At 44.5% G+C, this 22346-nt stretch overlaps 5 protein-coding genes across 6 annotated transcripts; 2 read left to right on the forward strand and 3 right to left on the reverse strand.

The window, feature by feature from the left end:
* Positions 1-61: 61 nt before the first annotated feature.
* On the reverse strand, positions 62-3201 carry LOC117585396 (cell adhesion molecule-related/down-regulated by oncogenes). Its single transcript, XM_034274860.1, has 5 exons — positions 2781-3201; positions 1660-1843; positions 1151-1266; positions 864-1077; positions 62-793 (listed from the first exon to the last, which is right to left on the reverse strand). Exons 2-5 carry the CDS (start codon positions 1775-1777, stop codon positions 177-179), a joined length of 1065 nt encoding a protein of 354 aa, XP_034130751.1. The 5' UTR covers positions 1778-1843; positions 2781-3201; the 3' UTR covers positions 62-176.
* Positions 3202-4451: 1250 nt separating this feature from the next.
* On the reverse strand, positions 4452-5114 carry LOC117585375 (protein chibby homolog 1). The gene is made up of 2 exons (XM_034274822.1): positions 4983-5114; positions 4452-4814 (listed from the first exon to the last, which is right to left on the reverse strand). Exon 2 carries the CDS (start codon positions 4800-4802, stop codon positions 4452-4454), a length of 351 nt encoding a protein of 116 aa, XP_034130713.1. The 5' UTR covers positions 4803-4814; positions 4983-5114.
* On the forward strand, positions 5024-6629 carry LOC117585392 (trichohyalin). The gene is made up of 5 exons (XM_034274855.1): positions 5024-5120; positions 5184-5559; positions 5616-6104; positions 6169-6353; positions 6414-6629. The coding sequence occupies exons 1-5, from the start codon at positions 5086-5088 to the stop codon at positions 6604-6606; spliced, it is 1278 nt and encodes a 425-aa protein (XP_034130746.1). The 5' UTR covers positions 5024-5085; the 3' UTR covers positions 6607-6629.
* On the reverse strand, positions 6622-20149 carry LOC117585397 (vacuolar-sorting protein SNF8). Of its 2 annotated transcripts, XM_034274861.1 has the most exons (5): positions 20138-20149; positions 16775-16786; positions 7090-7565; positions 6886-7032; positions 6622-6826 (listed from the first exon to the last, which is right to left on the reverse strand). In XM_034274861.1, exons 3-5 carry the CDS (start codon positions 7557-7559, stop codon positions 6685-6687), a joined length of 759 nt encoding a protein of 252 aa, XP_034130752.1. In that variant the 5' UTR covers positions 7560-7565; positions 16775-16786; positions 20138-20149; the 3' UTR covers positions 6622-6684. The 2 variants fall into 2 exon arrangements, with proteins under 2 accessions (XP_034130752.1, XP_034130753.1); XM_034274862.1 differs by lacking the exons at positions 16775-16786; positions 20138-20149 and having other exon boundaries at positions 7090-7603.
* Positions 15344-21022, forward strand: LOC117585401 (gliolectin). Its single transcript, XM_034274869.1, has 2 exons — positions 15344-16297; positions 19917-21022. The coding sequence occupies exons 1-2, from the start codon at positions 15898-15900 to the stop codon at positions 20084-20086; spliced, it is 570 nt and encodes a 189-aa protein (XP_034130760.1). The 5' UTR covers positions 15344-15897; the 3' UTR covers positions 20087-21022.
* The last annotated feature ends 1324 nt before the right edge of the window (positions 21023-22346 follow it).

Consider the following 22346-nt stretch of genomic DNA (forward strand, 5'->3'; position numbering starts at 1 on the left):
GATCATAAGTGAAGCTATAATCGCAGGCCAGTTGATCTACATAAAGAAAACTCCATGTAAGTTGTAAGGAAAACACTTAATTTGCACATTTAATCTAGAAATCTAATCGTAGAACTATGGACAGTCTTCACTCGTAATCGTAATAAGCGTATAGCAGCTTGCCCCGGATCAGTGGGTCAGTTGCCACCCAGCACACATCGCTCCGTGTCGAGCTCCTCGTCCGAGCTCATGCGCTGGCAGTCCCCGTGGCCCGAGCAGCGCTTGTACACCAGATAACTGCACCAGACGGTCAGCGGCAGCAGAGCCAGGCCCAAGGGCATGAGGAAGAGCAGCAGGAACTCGCGCGGATCACTGCCAGGGACACCTTCATCGCTGTTGTCGTAGTCGTTCCAGTACTCCTCCTCCAGCTCCTCTGCAGGCAGCACCTCCAAAAAGGCCTCGCGGATCTTGTGGCCGCGATAGCTGATGGCCGCGCAGGCATAGTGTCCGGCATCCCTCAGTCGCACGCCGTCAAGGATCAGCTTGCTGAGATAGATCTGCGGTGCGATCAGCATCTCCGAGCCCGTGGACAGCGGCTCATAGGTGCGTCCATTGTAGCGAACGATGTGGGCACTGAAATTGGAGGCAGGCGATGCGGAGGGCAGGGAACCCACAGAGGTGTGCCGCCTAAACCATTTGATTGTTGGATGCTCCTCGCTGTGCACTCTGCACTGGAACACCACGCGGCTGCCCAGCTGGACGGTCTTGTTGCTGGGATACGAATCCATGAACTCGGGAGCAGCCAGTGAAGTGTCTAACGAAAGCAGAGAGAATCGATAGAGAGCTGTAACTACCCAAGATGGATGGCGGAGATGATTTCTTACTCTTTACATCCAGCTGGTAGGTGCGCACCAGCTGCACATCCACTGACTGCGCCTTGTCCCACACATCCGGATTGATTCTGCACTTGTAGAGGCCAGAATAGCGATCTGTAACATTCCGCAGCCAGAGCTCCGGCCGGCATAGACTTGGTTCGCAGGGCAGGGCTGTCCAGTCATCGGCTGACTCGGGCTGATAGCAATTGTTGTCGCTGCATTGCTGCGGGAATAAGTAATCAGTAAAGGCAGATATCTGTTTGACTGTGGCTATGATGTCCAAGGTAAATGACTACCTTAAAGTACCAATGTATTTGGATGTCGGCCAACTTGCTCTCGTCCAGCAGACCCTTCAGGTTGCACTGCAACTTCACATCGTATCCGGCACGCTGCTGTATCAGTTCTGTGTTCTCTGCAGTGGAAGGGAAAACAGTCCAATCAATTCAATGCCAAAATGTTTGTTTACCATTTTGACAGCAATTGATAGGCGAAACAGCGCCACGGCACGATATCTTATCAAATGCTGTTCGTTCTCTCTCTCTCTCTCTCTCAAAAAAGAAAACGATTAATAATCCAAGCCTTTTTGTGGAATGAAAACGGAAACGTGCAACTGCAAAGAGTTTAGCTGTTGGTCGGTTACAGATCGATGGGTTAAATTTCAATTTTGTATATAGAAACTACCAGGAATAAAAGCAACAGCAATGCTAACCGACTTTTAAGTGCTTCGCCAGAGCACAAATCGATCTAAGATAAATGAATTCCATTTGAAACTGTGTTCTAGTCCGCTTACAAATGGTCAACTTACCTGTGTAATCCACAAAGTATCCCTGAGCTTGTTGCAAGCCACAGATGTAAAGTAGTATCAAAAATCGAGTGTGGCTAGACCACAGCTGGCATCTCTGTCGTCTAATCATCGGATCCATTTCCAGTCAGCATATCCGAGACATTGCCAGCCACCAGACGACACATTGATTGGTTAGCTTTGTGGCCTGTAATGGGAGAATATTTATTTCCAGCGAGTGATCGATTTTTATTTAATTTCTCAGCAAACACTCGACACTCTACGAAATTTCTATTTATTTATTTATTTGTCTGCATTTTCCACTGGCTCGAACATATTTTTCACACATTTTATTGTGCGCTGTCGACGATGAGTGTAAAAATTTCCTTTTGTTTATTTACTTGGCCATTTCTGGCGAAGGGGTTGCGGGTGCTCCACATTGGCTCTCAAGCACTTGTGCACACACACCTACACACACACACACATCCTTGGCTCTTTGTATATAAATTATCAGAAATTTTGCTTTCCATTTTATTAATAAATAAATAGTGAGTGCCATTTATGCAACTATAAATCATTGCCAGCAGCGATAATGCTCGTTTATCAATTCTTGGCTTGGGCTACCAAACGAACTTTTGGGGCACAAAAAAGGGTCTAAAAAGCGCATGGAAGCGCCGTTGTAACCCCGTAAGAATGAGGAAAATATTCCCGCAGCAATTCAAGTAGTTCTTGGATCACCAACCAACAAACGCCCACAGAATTCTAATGGAATAAATAATACATTCATGTAGAGACGCAGAGAGTACACTTTGGTGAGTTGAATTTAAGTGGAATGTCACGGACAAATCATTCCCGAATCACTTTAGCTGGAGAGCCCATAAAACACATTTGATTCGATGGGCGTTTTGTTTATGCTTTTCGTGTGGTTTTTCCACAAAATCGCGGAGATCGATCCCGCCCGATCAGCGATCGAAGCCCATTGTGATGGAGATTTATCTGTGTTGCTCCCACTTGATTGGCACTCGACTCAATTGATTTATACGATATCATTTATTAGGTGAAAAGTTGATTGCTTAATAGACAATTTGTTTACGGGCGGAAAACAAGCACAAGTTGAATCAAAATAAAACAAATTTAGCACTCACTGTAGACAAAGCTCCGCACACAATCATCAGCGGATGGCCAACTGACACAATGGCTTCATACTTGAGTGAAGTACGTCAAAGTGGAGGGCGTACTGCTGATATGGCTGTTTCTTCTCTATATTTTTTTTTCCTTTTTTTTATAGAACTATTATAGAACTATTCGCGTCTCTGGTTACCTAATGCCACACAAACTTCAATTGGCCTTTGAGACGTTGGCGAATTTTTGCGTATCGTTGCCCGAGATCTTCTGCTGACACCGCGCAAATGTATGTTTTCCGTCAATTTGTTGTTGGTATTTGCTGGCTCCTCCTGTGGCAATTGTTATTGTTATTGTCGGTAAATAATCGATCTCCCCGACGATCGTTTTGTTTTCCGTATTCCCGTGCGCGTCCGTACGTGTGGCTGGCTATTAACAAACTACTGTAATACACGAATCGAACAAGTGTTACCCCTCGGGTGGCGAGGCGAGGCGAGGCGAGGCGATCGTCTGCCTTCGTTACCGTTTGGCATTGATACAGTGCAAGTGGTCTATGGGCTATGGGCTATGGGAACAACAAAATAAATGTGTTTTATAAGCAGTTTTGCTTATCGCATATCAATATCAATGCGTAAATATACAGTAGTCGATGGAGTGCACCGATATGGGCTATGGCCACACCACCTATGTACACACACACTCATACACACACATAAGCGAACCCGCAGCCGCATTCGTTGGGGAAGAGATTAGACTGCGGCAGAGCCGTTAAGCTTTATCGCGCTAGTGAGAAGCCCCAAATTTGTCTAACCCCATCGAACCCGAACCGCAGTAGAAGATTCCCGGAGTGGGCTGGGCTGGGGGGTGCCATGTAAATTTCCCATTTGCCCATCCGTCGGATATTTATATAGCTCTTGTGGGCTCATCAGAAGGTTTATCATATCGGCCACCGTGCACGAACTGCGGTCCGTTCGATTGCCATTGGTACTTATCAGAGCAGCTTATCAACGCACAATAAATAGAGCGGGAGCCAAGCGGCAGCCTGACGGCAAGTCAAACCGAAGCGAACCGCACCGAACCGATGGCGTCTATAGATTGCTGCCAATGGCGACAACAATGCCACCAATTTGACCAGCTCCATTCATCGAACGTTCGCTCGCGCGACAAATCCCAAATTAATGCCCAATGGTCTAGTCAACAAAAGCCCCTAGTTTCCAAAACAGAACATTTGATATCTCTCCCCCCCCTATGCAATAGCCATTGAAACTGTATGAAGAAGTATTATAAATAGATCTCAAGTATGTGGTTGTGATTTTATCACAATCAGGTGACTTTAGGTGAAGCTTAGTGAACATAACATGTAGAACATTGTACAATGTCTGATTACTAAAGGAGTACTGGTCAAAATAAAGAGGGAGATTAAAGCTATGTTAAAGTATTACCTAGAAGCTGATGGCTATGAAACGTAACGTGTTAAACGTTAACGTGTATGTATGACAGTGCTAATTCTAGCTTTTAAGACACTGTACAAGCTGGCCATGGAGACTATACAAGCTGGACTGCAAAGGCACTGTTAAAATGCAGTTTTGAAACCATTGTAATAGCAGTCTGCCATTGAATTCCGACTGCAATGCCACTGTTAACGCTGATGTACATCACTGTTAAGTCTGTTACGACTTTCCAACTGCATTTTATTATTTCTTTAAATTTTCAAATTTATTCTTTTCCTGTGGCTTTAGCTCTTTTAATTCCGATGCCTGTTCCGCCAGCAGATCCAGCATACATTCCATCTTCAAATTTGACATATTGTTCTCCTCTTCGAGGACACGGAACTTCTTTTTCAGCCGCAGCATTTCGTCCACATCGCCCTTGCGCGACGAGTGCATCCAGATGCCATCGGCAAAGCGCAGCTCCTTGTGGCCCAGATTCAGCGAAATCTGGCGGAAATCATCAAGATCCTCGGCAATAGCAGGAATCCCAATGTTGCAGCGACTCTGACGCGCCGGTATGGGCTTTGACTCGAACTTTTTGTTGAACAGCGGCATCACAGAGTTAAACTGAAATGAAATGAATAGTTAACCAACTCATTTACTCGTGCTGTTGCCACGGACAACCGACACCTGGCCACTGGCGTCACAGGACGTTGGTCACAACAGAACGGCCAGCCAGGCAGGGATGGTTCAGCGCCAGTGCCGTGGCTCGTGCCAATGCGTGTCAATTTGTACCTGTTTTCCCAGAGGCAAGCCGTCAAATAATGACAAATATATTTATCAAAATTCACACAGTCGCATAAATTTTAGAACGTAATATATTCCGGATCAAGTCGAAATGACACAGGGGCCGAACGATTTTAAGCTGCCCAGGTAAGCGGAAGCTGGTCACACAGAAAGTCCAATAAAAATTTCGATTTTTTACATATTGTGCAGCGGCGTCTTTGATATTAGCAAGGATGTAGAGCGTTTAATGGGCAATACCAACGAGGACTTGGCAAAGTTTCGCGAGCAGGTGAAACACCTGATGGACAACGTGGGCGAAGTGGTGGCGGAAAACCTGCAGCTCCGCCAGGAGTTGGGCAGACACAAGCTGGCTGATACAAGAAAGACTGGCGGTGTTGAGGAGATCCAGCAACGAAGTCAAATGACCGAAGAAGCCTTGGCCAATGCTTTGAAACAGATCGATTTACTGCGCAAGGAGCGGTGCAGCCTGAAGAGTATTCAGGAGTGCTCACAGCGTACCATCGATAACATGGAGCAGGAGCTGAAGAACTACAGGAGGCAGCTGAACGAGCCAGGCGAGGACCAGGTTCGTGAACGGCTGAGCAGAAGAATTCTATCTTATTCTATCTACCAACTTTCTAGATCATCAAGAAGTACGCGAAAGCTATTAAAATGCTGGAAGAAAAGATTGCCAGGCAAAAGGAGGATCTACTCACACAGGGAGAGATGATCAAAATTCTGCACGAGCATAAGCAGCGCAACGGCATGCAGATCGAGGAGATGCAGGCGAAGCTACAGAAGAATGAACTCTGTTCGGTCACCATAAACGAAAACTCAACGGAAATTTCCAACTTGAAGAAGCAGCTCAATGACTACGAGCAGCGCCTGCAGCACACTCAACAGCTGCTCAGGGAGAGCAACAAGCGGGAGAATGCGGCCATGAAAAAGGTACAAGAAGCCCTCAGTTTGAGCGAGTCGGCGGTACGGGAAAAGGCCGAGGCGGAGAAACGTTCCGAAGCCATCAAAGAAGAGATGACCCAGCTGGCCAGCAACCTGGGTGTCATTCTGCAGGAGGAAGGCAAACGTGTGGACATCGAGGTGGCCACGTTAAGGTCCATGCAGCGCGAGAAGGTTGGCGGCACAACAGTTCCTCACGTTTTGGTTCCTTAATCTCATTCTTACGGTTCGATTACAGCTCAAACAGGATAAGGCAGAGCACATGGCGGATATGCAAGCGCTGCAGACACGCTACAATCGATTGGAGAAAAAGTACAATGAGGTTGTCGATCAGTATGACAAAATCGATGCTGAGCTGGAGGACACCCGCGGTCGGCTGAGCGAGCTGAAAGACATCGACCAAAAGCAGAAATCTTCCGAGCTGTAAGACTAAAATAAAACACTGTTTCCTTAACATTGCTTTAACTTATTTGTGATCCGCAGAAGAATCAACGAGAGTCGACTGAAGGACTACATGGAGCACCACAGACACAAAACCGCAGAGTACAAGGAGACTGTCAAGGATCTAACGATAAGGTTTCAGGCCGAAGTGCGACGACTCATGGATATGAACTCGGAGCTGAAGGCCGAAATACAAATTTTAAAGGGTGAAGGCGGCAGAGGGAACACCATTTAGCAGGCACTAGAACGCTTTACAAGTTGTACAAATATATAAATATATTTTTTATAAGTTATTGCATAAATACTAGTGGTTTCAGGCTGTAGCCTGAGCATTGCGACCGGGAAACAAGCTGGGGAACCAATAGACAGGCTCCTCCTCCGCTTGTCTGTCTATCCAGCAGAGGCCCTCGCCTAGGACCTTGTCCAGAGATTGCCTAGCACGGTAGTCCGTCCAGCTGCAGCATTAGGAAAATAATTAAAATTTACTTATTTTTGTTAGTGAGCCAAAACTTGCCCCAAGTCCTGCATTAGCTGAGATTGTGTGACGCAGCCTTGTTCGGTGTTGGATGCCGCATTTAAGATGTTCGTTTCCTCCATGCTCAGCTCCCCGGGAATGGACTGAACGATGTACTTGCCCTTGCCCAGCTTGTGCACAACAAAACTGAAAGTAGAATCAAAAGTTAGCAGCGCTGCAGTATGGGTCTCAGTGTGGACTTACCCATTTCCGAATATGCTCAGCTTTTTGGCTGCCATTAGGATGTCCTCTTTGGTGATCTCCTGGTGCACTGCGCTCTGGCCACGAGCCGCTACCAGACGCCGCCGCAGCTCGTCTAGCTCCATCAGACCGCCCGTCTTGTGGTTGGCCGCCAGGCACACCTCGACCACTTGAACACCCAACTCGTAGTAGAAGTCGCCCATGCCCAGGACGCTCCAGAAGCCCTTGCCCGTGGCCAGCGGGTCGACTCCAATGGCAGCGCACATTTCCTGGAATTGCTTGCGAAACTGCGAGTTCTTCCGTATGTCTTCCTTGTGTTTCATTGCAAATTCCTCCAGCTTGCTGCGCAACACGTCCATTTGCTTCGTCATTTGCTCCAGCTGTGATTCCTGCAGGTCTGTTCCTTTGTCCTTGTACTTTTCGGCGGCTAGTTTTTGCTGTTGAATAGCCCCCAGTCCCACGCGGCGCCGCATTTTCAGGCTTAAATTGTATTTATTTATTATTTATTTATCCACTCTGGAGTGTGACCGCGAAATTATCGATGAAATATACCTTCAGGCCTCGTAAATATACCATAATATACCATTGCATCTTCAAAATATACCGTAAATATACAGTAGTTTTAGATCAGATTCCTCGATTTTGATGTTATATTTGATATTACTAGCTTGCAAAGACTTTCACCAATGAAACAATAATTTAATCCGATTGACGAATCAATTTTGCTTATTATAGGTACTTCCTTTTATATGATTGTATACCTATGAGCTTATATTTTACAACTTTTCATTTGAATTTTTCATTCAAATCACCCCCTCTGGAAGCAAGGGAGCTTTGTCTTCAGTATGTAAATGTATGTAAATTAATAACAGAGACACATGTACATATGTTAACTGATATCTTTTACAATTGGTGAAAGCGCGCGGAACAAAAGAGGAAAATAAATGCTATTGTTTTTCTGAAAATTGCACAAAGCGTTGGGCGATAAGGGAACATAAGTATATATTATAAGCTCGGAGTGCTTTAGAGACAGTTCTTCTATCTTTAGCAGGCACTATTAGGGATCGTTTAAACAGGTGCGAAATAGGTGAGAGCCTCGAAAAGTTCGTCCTTTTTTACCTGTATGGGTCTATGTATCTTTGTTTAATTTTATGTTAAAATTGCGTTTTAAAATGAAAATTTTAGTTTTTATTTCAGTAACTGTTACCTGCCACATTTCGTTCGTTGAGATGGCTCACTTTCCGCTGCATGCTGCTCTCCCATACAAATTTGTGTTGCCAACGGTAAATGTAAGTGAGAACGGATTTAAGCCACATTGCTGCAAAGAAAATTCCCATGTTGCGGGAGTTCCCCAAAAGGAAAATTGAAAAAACATTCGGATGGGAGTTTCGATACCCTATATTATTTAATATACCATTAAAATGTAATATAGTAGAATGTAAAACGATATCAAATCCGAAGTTTATATAAAATACAGCAAATATTGCGGCTGTCTAGTATGGTGTCCCGATCTTTCCGATTCGTTGAGAGAGTAGGAAATATAAATTGCATTTGTCACAAGTCCCCATTGGATCAATCACCGTCGCCCCCATAGATTAATCAAGACCACAGCAAATTCAAAAGAAAATAAAATTATAAGTGCGATTGAATATCGACAGGCCAAGGGGAGGAGCATTACCGCAGAGCCCGCATAATTGGAGATCACGTCATCAGCTGCTAATGTTCCGTGAGAAAGGACATTGAATGTCATTTATGCTTATACTGCCAGCGGAAATTGAAAATTCGGAATCACCCGAAATGCAAAGATCAGCGAAAACCAATGATCCGTCAATGCTCCGGCATCTGGTTAATTATGCGAACGGTGTGGAGAGCGCCACGCACTGAAATTCAAACTCATTAATATAAAGACAATTTGTGTTTGACTTGGTTTTCGTTGTGGTAGCACTTAACACCACTTAACGGAAGAAAAATCAGTCGATTAGCGAGTGAGAGCACGGACAGACAGACAAACAGACCGACCCCCTTAGGCACTCGAAGCCGGTCGGCTGCCCCATCATATCATTACGCCCAGTAGTCGTCGGGATATACAAACATATTCACATACATATGTATATACATACATACATAGCGCACGTTCTCGAGTTCTCAATGGGTTGAACATGGATGGTATATGCGGGGCCATATGTCCAGTTAACTAGGGCAATCATTGAACTCGGGATACGATTCAATGAATTGCATAATGACTCTGTTAATTGAAATATCTCTGCAGGTCTATAAATAATCGAAATAGATATGTGAGCAGATATCCATACAGCTGCACTTTAAAGTTTATGAAAAGTCTGATATGGCTGGTGTGTATCATTTTCTGCTTGGCAACATAAGTATCAACGTCGAATTGTCACTATGCGATTATGGGATGTAATACGAATACAAAACAAACATGTCAACAGCCACTTGAATTGCATGCAATTTGATATTTGTGCTATACTCGTATGTATGTATTTGTATTTATATATTCAAATCTGTTAATTGCTCATTTGAACTTTTCCAGGCTCACAAAATTGTGATTTGTAGATACTCGTGGATACATTTTTCTTGACTAATTTCATCTTTGTGTCCACATTGCTGGCAGTTTATAATACTGATAACCAAAGAACATGATTGCTCCCTCTTTTACTTTGTATTTTAGTTTGTTCTTAGTTGCTTTCAATACTCATTTTCTTATTCCTTTTGTTATTTTCATTCAGGCAAGCAGACACTCGCACACACACATATGTATGCATGTACGCAGCATGTGTGCATGTGCATTGGTTTACCGTAATGCAAATGACATCAGACTCGGAGGGGCGTGGCGGCATGCGACAAGCAACCACACGGAATAAAACAAAGAAAAAGTTAATGAAAATTCAAGAGGAAAAGCAAACTGAAATAGCAGCCGATAAAAATAAACAAAAATGCTGCCTGCTGCCAGCCGCCGACAGACAAAGGGCCCTGCCATGGAAACAGGGAGCAGCCAACAGTGGGAGAGCCAACGGGAAGAGAGTGGTGTGAGTGGTGTGGCTGAATTAGATGTGGGAGTGGGGAGTGGGGGGGACAGTGAACAGGCTGAATGCAGCTGTAAATTGGAAGGGGAGATATGCATGTATCTAAGCGACTTGCTTGACAGTCGAGGGCGAAATATTTGGGCAGCTGGCCACACTCTCGGTATAGGGCGCGTGCGCCGTCGGCCCATCAAACGCAATCCCATGTAAATTGTACGAGAAATGTAATATGCCAGAAATAGTTTCGCTTGGCGGAACGTCTGACCATCTTGACCAGATGCTGTCAGCTTAGCGCACCGCGAGATACTCAGCTACACAGAGATACAGATACATCAACATCAACATCAACATCGGGTACACTGACAGACAGGCGGACTGAAATGACCAGACCAGGACCAGCGCTCGAAACTGAGACCCGGCAGGGAGGGAACTCATTTGATTTTTCATGCACCGCATATCGCATTTCATTAATAGAGTCCATTCACATTTCCCCGCCCCACCTCGGCATCCCTCTGAGCTTGTCTGGGGGGATCTGATCTGAAATGCATATGAAATGCAGCCACAGAGCAGCCAGCCACCACCAGCAAAAGAAAAGATCGGCCCGGGCGGGGTCGGTCGTCATACATAACTCATTCCAACGCAACCTCAATAGGGGAAAGAAAACTTTCAGCTTACGAAACTCTTTTGTCTGAGTGGAATTGTGCGAGAGGGAAATGGTAAAAAATTCAAAGAGAAGCGAGAAGAAAAGAGGCACAAATCTTAGACAATGGGAAAACGGCCCAAGACGAGGGCAATAAAAACTGGATAAAATGTAGGAAATTAAGGAAAAACCGTCAAGGGTGGGGGGAGTGGAGTGGGAAAACCAGTTGGAAAGCGGCTTCAGCTTCAGCTTCAGCTCTCAGCTCTCAGCGATCAATTATAATGCTGGTGTATCACAGTCGGACTCCTTTGTTTGGCATTTTCCAAGTGACTGCCCCGGACTCCACTCTAACCCACTCCACTCGTTATCTCCCCTCCATTTGTGGCAGCGACAATTGTCGCTGGTTTTTTCGCATTTCTTAACCAGTTTCGGTGTGAAAAATAACGGCCCGAGAAGCACACCCAGCAAGAACTACACAAGTGGGTCAAGTCACGTCGAATCGTGTCTTCGAGGTGGCAACGGACATCGGGAAATCTTGCAACTTGGCGTGCCGCATGCAATGGCCATCGAGGCATAGCCAAAGGTGACCCACTGGAGGAGTCCGGTCCGCACATTTGATTTATGCCCGCGACCGCGACCGCGACCCACTTTGGACATAATTCACACATGCGATTTGTTATCCCAACCCTCCCATCAGCCCCAGTCTCAGCCTCATCCTCACCTTCTCCTGCTTTGAATTATGAGCTTGGACACTGGTCAACAGATCTTTGCCTTGTGGGTCACACGAAACCAGCCAGCTGCTGCCGCTGCTGCCGGACTCCCTGGGAGAAAGAGTACATATATTCCCCCTAGAGACCTCAGATATCGGAGTAGCCTCTATTACGACGATGGCTAATTGCGGTGATTTCGGCTCTTATCTATGCTGCGCAGCCCAATGCAGACAACGGGACACTTTCCGCAATCGGAGGCGCGTGAGATTTATGAGGCCAGCAAAGAGAGAGTCTTCCAACCAGAAACAGAACCAGAGGCAGAGGCATAGGCAGAGGCAGTGTGCTGCTGCAATTAAGGCCCCTCAGAGTCACGTAGAGTAATTGTATTGCTGCCACTCACACAGGAGACATTGGGTTTCAGTGTTGTCCGAAGGCTGGAAAGATAAATGAAGCAAATTAGCAGTCGGCGGGACAGCCAGGGGACTAGGGGTGAGACTGTGAGCGGACCCGGCCAAGGGCAAACGGCAGACGGCAAACGGCAAACGAAGATAGGAAAAGTCAAAGTTCAAATGCGCTTGCAGAACAGAACGAGAGATTGTAGAGTACCTTAATGGGCACTTCGGACCTTATCAATCGTCGCTGAATAATTTCTTATGTTTAAGTAATAAAATAATAAGTGTAATTTCATTTCAATATTTCAGTTAGGAACAAAACAAACAAGACAATGCCACCAATTAAGATTGATTTTCGCAATCTTTATCCGGAAACATGTAATCCTATCCCCAAGGCGTCTTGATTGCTGACTCTGTGGTTTAGTTCTATCCCTTTCAATCCAAACTCCCTGACACAATCCTCATACCCTTAACCCTTTCCCCTGCCAAAAAAAGCAAATGCCAAAAAAGAAGGAAACCCAAACACGAAAACAACGACAATTCCCTGGATGGGCCCATGTCTATGGTTTTTGGGGAGCAGATGTTACTTTTGGCGGCTCAAAAACGAGAATTCTCTGCTTGAGCCGTCTCCGCTCCCTCCCTCCTGCAGCTCAAGAAGTGAAACCTGAAAGAAGGGAACGAAAAAAAAAAAGCAAAGCACTTGTTCCATTCCAGCTTGAGCAGCAGCTCAACAAGATGTCCCAATGCAGGGTATGCAGGGGGCCGAGGATGTGCGTGGTGTGGATGTATTTCAAGTGCGGAAACGGGAAGAGAGTGCCACCGGGCACCGGGCCATGGCACCATGCACCGCGTGTATCGTGCACCGGGCTCTCAGATTCAGGTTTTGGTTTTTGGCGCAAAATACATTTTTGCTCAAAATTACTAGCAGCAGGTATTCACGCTCTCTCTCTCTCTCTCTCTCTCTCTTACTCTCTCACTGTATATCTGTATTTCTGTCTTTGTCTGAGATGATGATGATGAGGGCAACAGCAGCAGCAGCAGCCGCAGAAATTGGCGCAAATTTACAGATGCCTCAAAAAATGAAATAAGAAAAAAGGCGCAGCAAAGGTAGAGAAGCAGAGTGGGACAGAGAAAAAGCAGGGGAGGCGGATGACATGGGGGCAGGTTGCATCTGTGTGTCTGTGTAGGGGGGTGCGAGGCAGAATTTATGATGCATGTCAAAGACGAGGGCGAAACACAAACACAAACACCCCCCACCCCACGCGCACACGCACTAAAAATAGCTGCAGGCGACCCTAGAACTGGGGGAATTGCACGCGGCCCAAAACATAATTCACACACAATTGCACGTTGCACACACCCACACAGTCGAACGCAGAGATCAGAGACCAGCTGACAAAGAGCGAATGCAGACAGAGAGAGAGAGAGAGAGAGAGAGAGAGAATGAATTCTTTAATGAGCTCATTTATTAATTAGAGGCACGTGACGTCAGCCACGACTACTACCCTCCTCAAACTCTTTAACTCTCACTTGATAGCAACAAAAACAAATGGTGGTTCCAGAAAGAGATTTTGCTGTTCTTCATATACAATACTCTCCCACTCCTGCGCTCGCTCTCCCATTAACATTAACTGCATCATTTAACCGCATGACCAGCGCGTGCGACAGTTCCTTTTACAAGAGAGCGAAGAGTTCCGTTCTTCCGCTTACGTCACGTCTTAGTACGTGGGCAATGCACTAATTTCGTGCAAAGTAGAAGTCCACAGCCCAGACCCGAAAACAGCTTGAGTTTTTCCATTGACAAGCGGAAGTGTCGGCGAAAAGTAGCCATCAGTAGACCCAAACACGTACATAGAGCAGATAAAAATACACACATGTATGTATGTGTGTGTAGCCCTGCATTCAAATCAGTTCAGTGCAAAGCTGAAACGCATTTCGGAGAAATGACGCAGCGGCTGTCGTCAATCGTCAGGGGTTAACGTTAAAAAGGGAGTGGATCCTGCAACTTTCACACATTCATTCCCTCCAATGTGTGTGCGTATTTTATTCTTTTTTTTTGGCGCGAGGGTTGATTTTTGCATTCTGCGACCTGTGCCTAAATCTCAACCCCTGAACCCTTGTTCATCGGTCAGGCAGGTACTTGCCACACTCCCTCCGTTCCCAATTTGGAAATCGCGCCAAAAAGAAATGTGTATGATGATAAATCCTTTGTCTGAGCCACACTTGAAAATGACTAATAGGCGCGGTCAAAGCGAAAGGAAGACGAGGAGGGGGCTACAGCCTGGCCACCAAATTCCAGCTGCTGGGCTGCTGCCAAACTGATGAGTCAGCATTATTAAAACTACAAACGTTCATCCCACAAAGATCCGCTATTTACACTGCCAGTCCCACCTATGTATCCGATTTACATACATATCTACATATGTATGTATGGTCATTAAAACAATTTCTATGTGGTTTTTCAACTGTTTTCACTTTCGTTGCTAACTGTTGTTTTGTTGCTACGCTCCAACGAAAGTGTTTCTAGTTTATTTTTCTGTTTTCTTTTAAATAGTGTGTTTTGCTTCTGGCCATGCCTGGCCATTAGGCTGGTTAATGTCGCATGTCACTGCCCTTGAATATAGGCGCAAAACTGCATAAACCCATTAACATTTTAAAACAGCGATCAAGCAGACAAGTATATATCAATTTATATTGGCATATATGATTAGGTTTACATTCCCATACCATTCAAGTGGAAATTCACTTTCAATAGTTTTTTACATCCTTTGTAAGGTAACATACATACATATGTGACGCCCGTGATAAGGCGCTCATTGTTATTCACTCATGACGTCATTCAATAAAATCGAATGAAAATTTCTTAAAGCTTTTGCCAATGAGAGAAAGTTTTTTTTAGAGAATGAGCACTATCAACGCAACGGTGAGAAGGAGAGAGACATCCATGGTATATTGCAACAAGGTGGAGCCTTGGCAGCACGCAGCATTTGGATTTCTAGCAACGTTTTGCTGTTGTCGAAAATGGTCAACCAAATTTCGTGTGCAACCATTAGTCAAATCAATGCAATTCAAATGTATACAAGCAAATATAAGCAAAGATAGAGTGTACGAAGTCGACAATAGTGTGACAGGTTTACAAGCAGCATGAGTACGAACTACCAGCAACATTTCAGGGAATGTTAGCGACTGGGGTGGATTTAACCTTTCAGGCGCTAAGCTTTCTGTGCCGTTTTACCGGCTGTCCGTACCTTGTTGCTTTTCCAGCAACATGAAATTATGGCCGAGCAACATCTGAAAGTGGAGCGGGAAAGAACCGGAAAATCGAGAATCAAAACGGAAAAATAGGTCCCTCTCTAATTTGTACGCAGTTATGAGCACTCGCTCTCATAAACCCCCTGGCAAAACAGAGGAGAGGACAAAACAAAAAGAAAAAAATCGTGAATGAAAACGGAAAAATAGTGTACAAATTTCAAAATTAAAAAAATATTTGAACCAGGCGGTTGTTGCTTGCGCGTGATTGACACTATAAAAGCTGAAAAGTGCGCAATGCACGTAGATGCACGCCGTTTGTGTTTGGCAATTGATGCGTAGTTTGGTCAACAAACTTGAGACCAAAATTGAGTTTCGTGAAAAACAATTGCCTGGTGTACGTGAAAGTACTGTATGAACTGGCCGATTAGCGATTAGTGACGAGTTTCGCATCAAATTCTAAACAAAAATATAAGCAGTGTAGCCAAAAAATAAATTCAAATCCATAAGACAAGTGCCAATAGAAAATCAATTAAAACAGCCGTTGTTGCAATTTCGCAAAAAATGCTCTCCAGCAGGGTACGTGACTTCTCGACCAGCTGATTTTCTCACTCGTTCCGCTGTCAGAAATGTGCCAGAGGAGAAAAGTACAACAAAATTAGTGCAAAGAAAAGTTCAAGTGAAAGCAGAAAGCGATACAGAAAGTACTGCAAAGCAAACAGGCGAAAGAGGGGGGAACCAACTAAAGTGAAAAAAATAGGAACATAGCAAAGTGCACGATGGCGCCCATTCAGGTGCCCCCGGTATGGCTGCCGCTGGCGTCTGCTGAGCCGCGTCGACCCACCCCGTTGACCGTGGCCGGTAAGGCCCGCCGTAATCTTTTCAACACCGATCGGGATAAGGTTGCCGTCTCCACCAACGAGTTGCTGGCCTGCGTAAATGAAAACAGCGTCAGCCGCGCCCTACACAAATACGGCTTGGATATTCTGGCCGATGAGAAGCTGGAGCAGGAGCTAAACAGGGCGCAGAGGCAGCAATCCGGGTGGCAGGCGACGCGCTTGGAGGAGCCATTTCCAGCGGGGGTGGCACTGACGCCCAGCCAGATTGCAGCCACCGCCAAGCTGATCATCAGATCGAGGCCGCAGAAGCCGTACGGACGGAGTCCTCAAGGGATTAAAGGTGAGATTCGTAGGACATATCGTAGGAATTGAGTTCGAGTTCCTTCAACTGGCACCTGATTTTCGCTTCCCTTTTCGTTGCGTTTATTTACGGGTTCTTCTCTTACTCGCTTTGCCTGGCAGTCAACCCCTAATTTCCATGAGGAAACCACCCTTGTGTGAGATTTTTTTGATAGTTTTGTCATTCTCCTCTTTTGCTTCCATTTCGTTCGTATTTTTGTTTCTTATTGTTACTGTTTATTTACGGTTCCCGGTTCCTGTGGAACTGGAACTCGAGATGCGGCAGTGTCCGCTTAGAAATTAAATTCGTTTTCGTCGGCGTTTCTAATCGGGAAACAGAAAGTCTGAATAAACAAATGTAAATAAAATATCTACACTATCTTCTTTTTCGAAATTGGATTTTTAGATACTTTCGGATTATTTGATTGGTAGTTCTGCGCATTACTAATTAGTGGCCACTGCTGTAATATAACCCTACTAATCAGTATAACTGACTGTTTACCCCAACTGTGTACACACTGTAGTGTTATTTGAGCTTTGCCGAAGGGCTCTCTCTCCCTCCAGCGTCTCTCCATTCATCAATCTCTTAATAGTGTTAACTTTTGCATTCGTTTCGCGCTCATTTCGCTTTTCGTGTTGGTGTTTTTTTACGTTTTTGTTTTGATAGTCATTTGTTTTCGTCCCCAACAGTCCGTATTCTTAACTTCTTTTCACGCAAAGGTATGAAACTGAATCACATTTTGCTTTTGTTGGCTGTCGCTGGCGCGGTCTATGGCCTGTTATCAATTCCGTTGGTCAAGGTCTGAACACATTGACTGTTAAGCAAAAAAATACCTTCGCTATATACCGTCTGTTTCCATTGATATCTGAGAAGAGTGCAATCAGACAAAGGAATAATCGAAAAAAAGCGCCGCCCTGCGCTGATTTCTGTCGCCAGTTTGTCTTGGCGAAAACAAACACACCGAGCTGACTGTACGTATGGGGGAATAAACTGTTGAATAACAATCCCGTTTCGTTCTGCGCGCCAAAAAGATATTTTTTTAGATTCTGCATCCCATCCCATAATCTCTCTGCGGACAACGACGACGGTGATGGTGATTGCGTCAGGGAGTGCAGCTGCTGCTGTTGCAGAGCAATTAATTGAGAGGCCTCAATTAAATTAAAATCAGCGCCAACGCCTTATTGCTGCCGATGTTGTGCATGTGCATAAATGCATATGTGTGCATGCTGAAGAAAAACAACAACTTCTTGGCACACGCCTGCCAAGAGACGAGCGAGCGACTGTACATAAGTTGTAGTTGTTGTTGTTCTTTTTGTTGTTGGCGGCCGCACCCACAACGACAAACGCAATCTCAACGGCGTCGTCATACGACGTCAGCCCACTCACACACACATTCTCGCGCGCGCGTATAGACAATCAGGCTGCTCTCTCTCTCTCTCTCTCTATCTCTCTCTGTCTCTTTGCTCGCCTTTGTATCTCTCATTCGTTGAGAGAGCGAAGGAGGTGTTTTAAGTCGGCCCTCAATTTGTAATTCGAAAAATGAAGCATTCCCTACATCTTAGAGCTGAAGTAGAATCTGAAGCGTTTCATAAAATTTAAAATTTGGATCATATACAAAGTGTCTATTCCACTTCTTCACACTACTTCTTGTTTTGTTTGTATCGGCGCACGAGGAGCTGAGTAGCACGGTGAATGCTGTTGGTGTTTTTTGCGTTTTGGCGCGAATTTGTATTTTCATGTTTATTTTTAGTGGTTCTCCGCCTGATAAGCGAGCTGGGAGTGTGTGCGTGCGCTTGTCTGCGTAGTACTACGAGCGCACGCATGTTGTGGTGGATGTTGTTTTTCAAAACTTGTCGTGAAGGTCACGCACATACAAGCTCCATCTCGCTCTGATCGCGTAAGTACAGCAGCGCTCAGTAGGCAGCATTTGTGGCAGGTCCAGAGAAGAGTCTCATTCAATTAGACAAGTTCTGTTATCTTCAGCGCGCTCGCAAGCTCTTGTTCTCGCACAATACACATCTTGTCCGACATGTTTTGGCCACCACTGTACTTCACAGTTAGAAACGCTTTGTTTTGTGCTTTTTGTTTTGCTTGGGATTTTTACCACGCCCCGCCCCATTAAGGCCCGAGATTCTTCGAAAGCTTACACGCATACTCATGCAGATATGTATGTATGTATACAAATTATGTATGCTGAAACTCGCTTCTTCCCATATAAATATTTATGAGTATATTATTTTGTTGCCGTTCCTGTTTTCATCGGTGTGCCCTCTCCCCACACATTTCGTAAACAAAACGCGTTTTGTTGTTCTCTCTTCACAGATTTCTCATATCTTTTGTGGTTCCTTTTTCTTTGTGATCGTGTGTGTAGAAAGCGTAATGTTCTGCCATGTGAGTGTGCTTGGGAGAGATTTAAAGCTGCGTGCTCATAGTGATAGCGGTAAATTACAACCGCGCACCGCCCCGCGCCCTCCGTGGCTAACCACCCGCTCCTTTACATTAACAGAATCGCCGACGACTACGACTACACTTAGCGATTTTACTCTCCCCACTCTTCTTCTTCTGTGTGGTTTCGCTTCAACTTCTTTGTCGTTGTCGTTGGCTTGGCTTATAATTTTCTATAACTGTACATTTGATTATAACGCCGCGAGCGCGGTTTTCGTCGTCATCTGCGGCTGCGCCGCTGCTGCTGGTCGCTTTTAGGTCACTGCGCAGTGGCGGGGCTGATGTTTGCGTATGGCCTGCCTGCCCAGAGCCCCCAGTGTCTAAGCTTTAGAGCGGTTTACGTGATGAAGCAACCGCAGCTGCGGCTTGTCCGATTGAGATACTATATAGCGTACATACAAGTCTACAAATGTACGTATTTATGTATGCTTATAAAAAGCTATACAAATAGCAGCAACGTCAAGGTTGATGTGCCATTTAGAACGCATTTGGCATGCGTTACTGCTTACGCTCAACGGTTACACAACCATTCATTGCCAGCCCTTCTTATTCTTTCATTAAGCGCTATATTTTCTCGATGTCCGACTCTCCACTATCTTTTACTTCACACTCTTCCATTTCGCTCTCTGAAGCACTCCTCTCGAATCATTGCACTTTTGCGATTGCAACTTTCGCGCTGCCTCATAATGTCGTGGCAATGGCGTCGACTACCCATGACATTTATCGTCTAGTGAATGACCAGGTATAGAGAGAGAGAGGGAGGGCCCGCTCACTCTCTTGTGCGATAAGAAAGCTTCATTGCTTCATTCTCCAAGTACTCTCAGTTGCAGTTTGCATTGCTTTCCCTTTTGCCTCCTGAAGGTCAACAATTACGCTGAAACTTGTGTTGTTCTTTCTATTTGCACTCTATATTCGTATAAAGTCTACATATATTAATTTAACACGGAGAACAAATACATATGTACATAGTGGAATTCGTGGAACCTGATCCACTGATAGGGATTTAAAAGAAAAATAGTTTCAAAGAAATATTGATTTTATTTGGATACTTTAGAAATCTCAACAACTGCCTTCTTAATTGTTGTATAATCTTTGTGTGTACAACTACATATTTATACGAGTACGTGTACTGTGACTAATTGCCACTTTTCCTTTTTAACCATTATCGTTTCAGCCTTTTACAGAGAGCGCAAGGCCCCCAAAGCAATTTCGAATGTGCCAAAACGCAACACAAGTAGCAGCAGCAACAACAACAACAACTGTCCCAACAACAATGACCTTCAGGCTCGGTGTCTGGATAGAGGTAATAGCGAAACCGGGACGATTGTGAAGAAGGACGAGTAGGAGTCGTCGTGCCGCCGCAGCCAGGAGCAGCCGCAAAAACCATTGCAATACATTATATTTATTGTGAACGTAATATTGTTTAAAGTAATTTGTTTTTTTTATATATTAACTTTACAAAGACTTGACGGCTCCAAATGTTGTCCAACAAAAAGCGCCAAATCTAAAAGCGCTAAAAAACAGAAGAAAGTTAAAAAACAACAACAAAAGATCAACGCGCGTGCACAGCCGCCGGAAACGTACGCGAAATACCCAGATGCATAGCGATAGATATAACTATTGAAATTATTATGATAGATATGTATAATGTATTTATATTTATATGGAGAGATATCAGTGCATTAGCAAACGTAAATGATAGCAAAACGAAAGACTTTTGGTAGCAGCACTTGTATGATAGATTAAATTGTAATTAGGAAATTGCATCTGTACATTCTTACAGATAATAATGATGGTCTCTTGCTATGCATCCACTAGATATTAGATAGGCTCCCACACCTGAACCCACACTCAAAAAGCCCCAAAGTCCCCCCTCCCAAAAAATTCAAGCGTTCTCAGCGTGTTTCGGGCACTGATGCACGCGTGTGCCAAAAGTATTTGAAGTGTACTTTGTGTCATGATCTCAATTATTAAAATGTAATTATAACAGAAATTATTTAAACAAATCCCCCTTTAAGCTCATACACACACATGTGTGAGGGTGCCCCCTCTGGAAATAGTTTTGATTGTGTCGTATGTCCTTTTGTGACGATTTTTATCTCTAAATTGTATCATAAATGTACGAGTTAGTATCTCTGTATATTATTATTTCGTCAAAATTATTTTTCTAAGCATTCGACTCTCCCAAATATGTTATTTTGAACAACCAACCTGTGTATATTGTATGGGACGCAGACTCCCAAGCAGCTAAACGAAAAAAAAAAAAAAACTACAACAAAAGCATTGTGTAAATTTCCTTCAACGAAACTAACAACAAATTTTGTAAAACTTACGCAAACAAAAAAATACTGTAAAGAGCAACACAACAACAAAAAAAAACCTTAAAAAACTTAAAAAATGTAAAACAAAAAAGATCTTAAAAGCTTTTTATTTGCCTACGAAATGGTTTTGGTCGGGGTTGGGGCCCTTTTCCGCTGGGGCTGGCATGATTTGTGCCTGAAGCGTAAAGAAAATTCGGAGCACTCGAGTAGAGAAAGGAGAGAGAGAGAGAATTACTCAGCGGGGCCTCGGGCTACGGATGCAACGGACAGTGAACCCTCATCTAGGAGGAAGCAAGCCACATGTCTTGGAAAAGCAACGATTGAGCTATATAAAATAAATAGTGAGAAAAGTGAGCGCTGGTAGCTATTCCAACATTTGGGGAATATTCCATCTAGTGCCTACATCTTAAGCTCAAGAATTCAATCCGCCAAATGGAGTTGTTAGTCTATGAGATAGAGAGACAAACGCCTCAGGGACCTGTCTGTCTTAAGAGATTCCACAGTATCAAATAGGGTCGAATCCATTTGTTGGGTGTGCGAGAGCAGCGGAACATGAACCAACTTCCTAGTCTACTTCATCAATCACACAATCCACACACATAAGAGGCTCCACTGTATTCAAACACTTCAATAATGGGGAAAATGCTTTCTAGTCGTAATTTTTGTGCTACGCGTAGCTAGGGAAGTGGAGTGGGCACTTAACATTAGATTGGCTGCGACTTCCGGCAGATCGCGCTGGCAGAGAGGGGCCTTAGATCCAAACTATGGCTTTGGCTTGATGATGATTGATGCTGGCCCCCGTCCCCCAGCCACTGTTGCCGCCTACTGCCAGCCATTGGTGCTGTCTGTGGATTCCTCTGCCTCGTTTTGTCCCACAACTATAAAACACATAGAAAACTAAACTACCCTGCAGAGGTCATTATAGATTTAACCAGATGTTTGCAACTCATATATAAAAATGATCTTCTAGTAGCATTTTTTATGTTTTTATCTTTTATTACTTTCTATTGCGGTTACTAGACATATTTCAATCAAAACACAATAAACTTTGTTCTCAATTTCTACTTAATAGTTCTTCCAAGTTGGTCTAGCTGAGTATCAAACACTTGCAACGAAGCAACTTTCTTTCCGTCTGTAGTTGCTAGGCAAAGCTAGTTTATATGTGTGTGTACAGTGCACACACGTATGTATGTACAAATATGTATGTATCGGCATCTGTACTGCTTAGAGGCGGCTGAGCGAATCAAGAATGCAATATGTAATAATGGCATTGCGAAAAGAGG

The sequence above is a fragment of the Drosophila guanche genome, unplaced genomic scaffold (assembly GCF_900245975.1).
Source record: "Drosophila guanche unplaced genomic scaffold, DGUA_6, whole genome shotgun sequence".
Taxonomy (NCBI): domain Eukaryota; kingdom Metazoa; phylum Arthropoda; class Insecta; order Diptera; family Drosophilidae; genus Drosophila; species Drosophila guanche.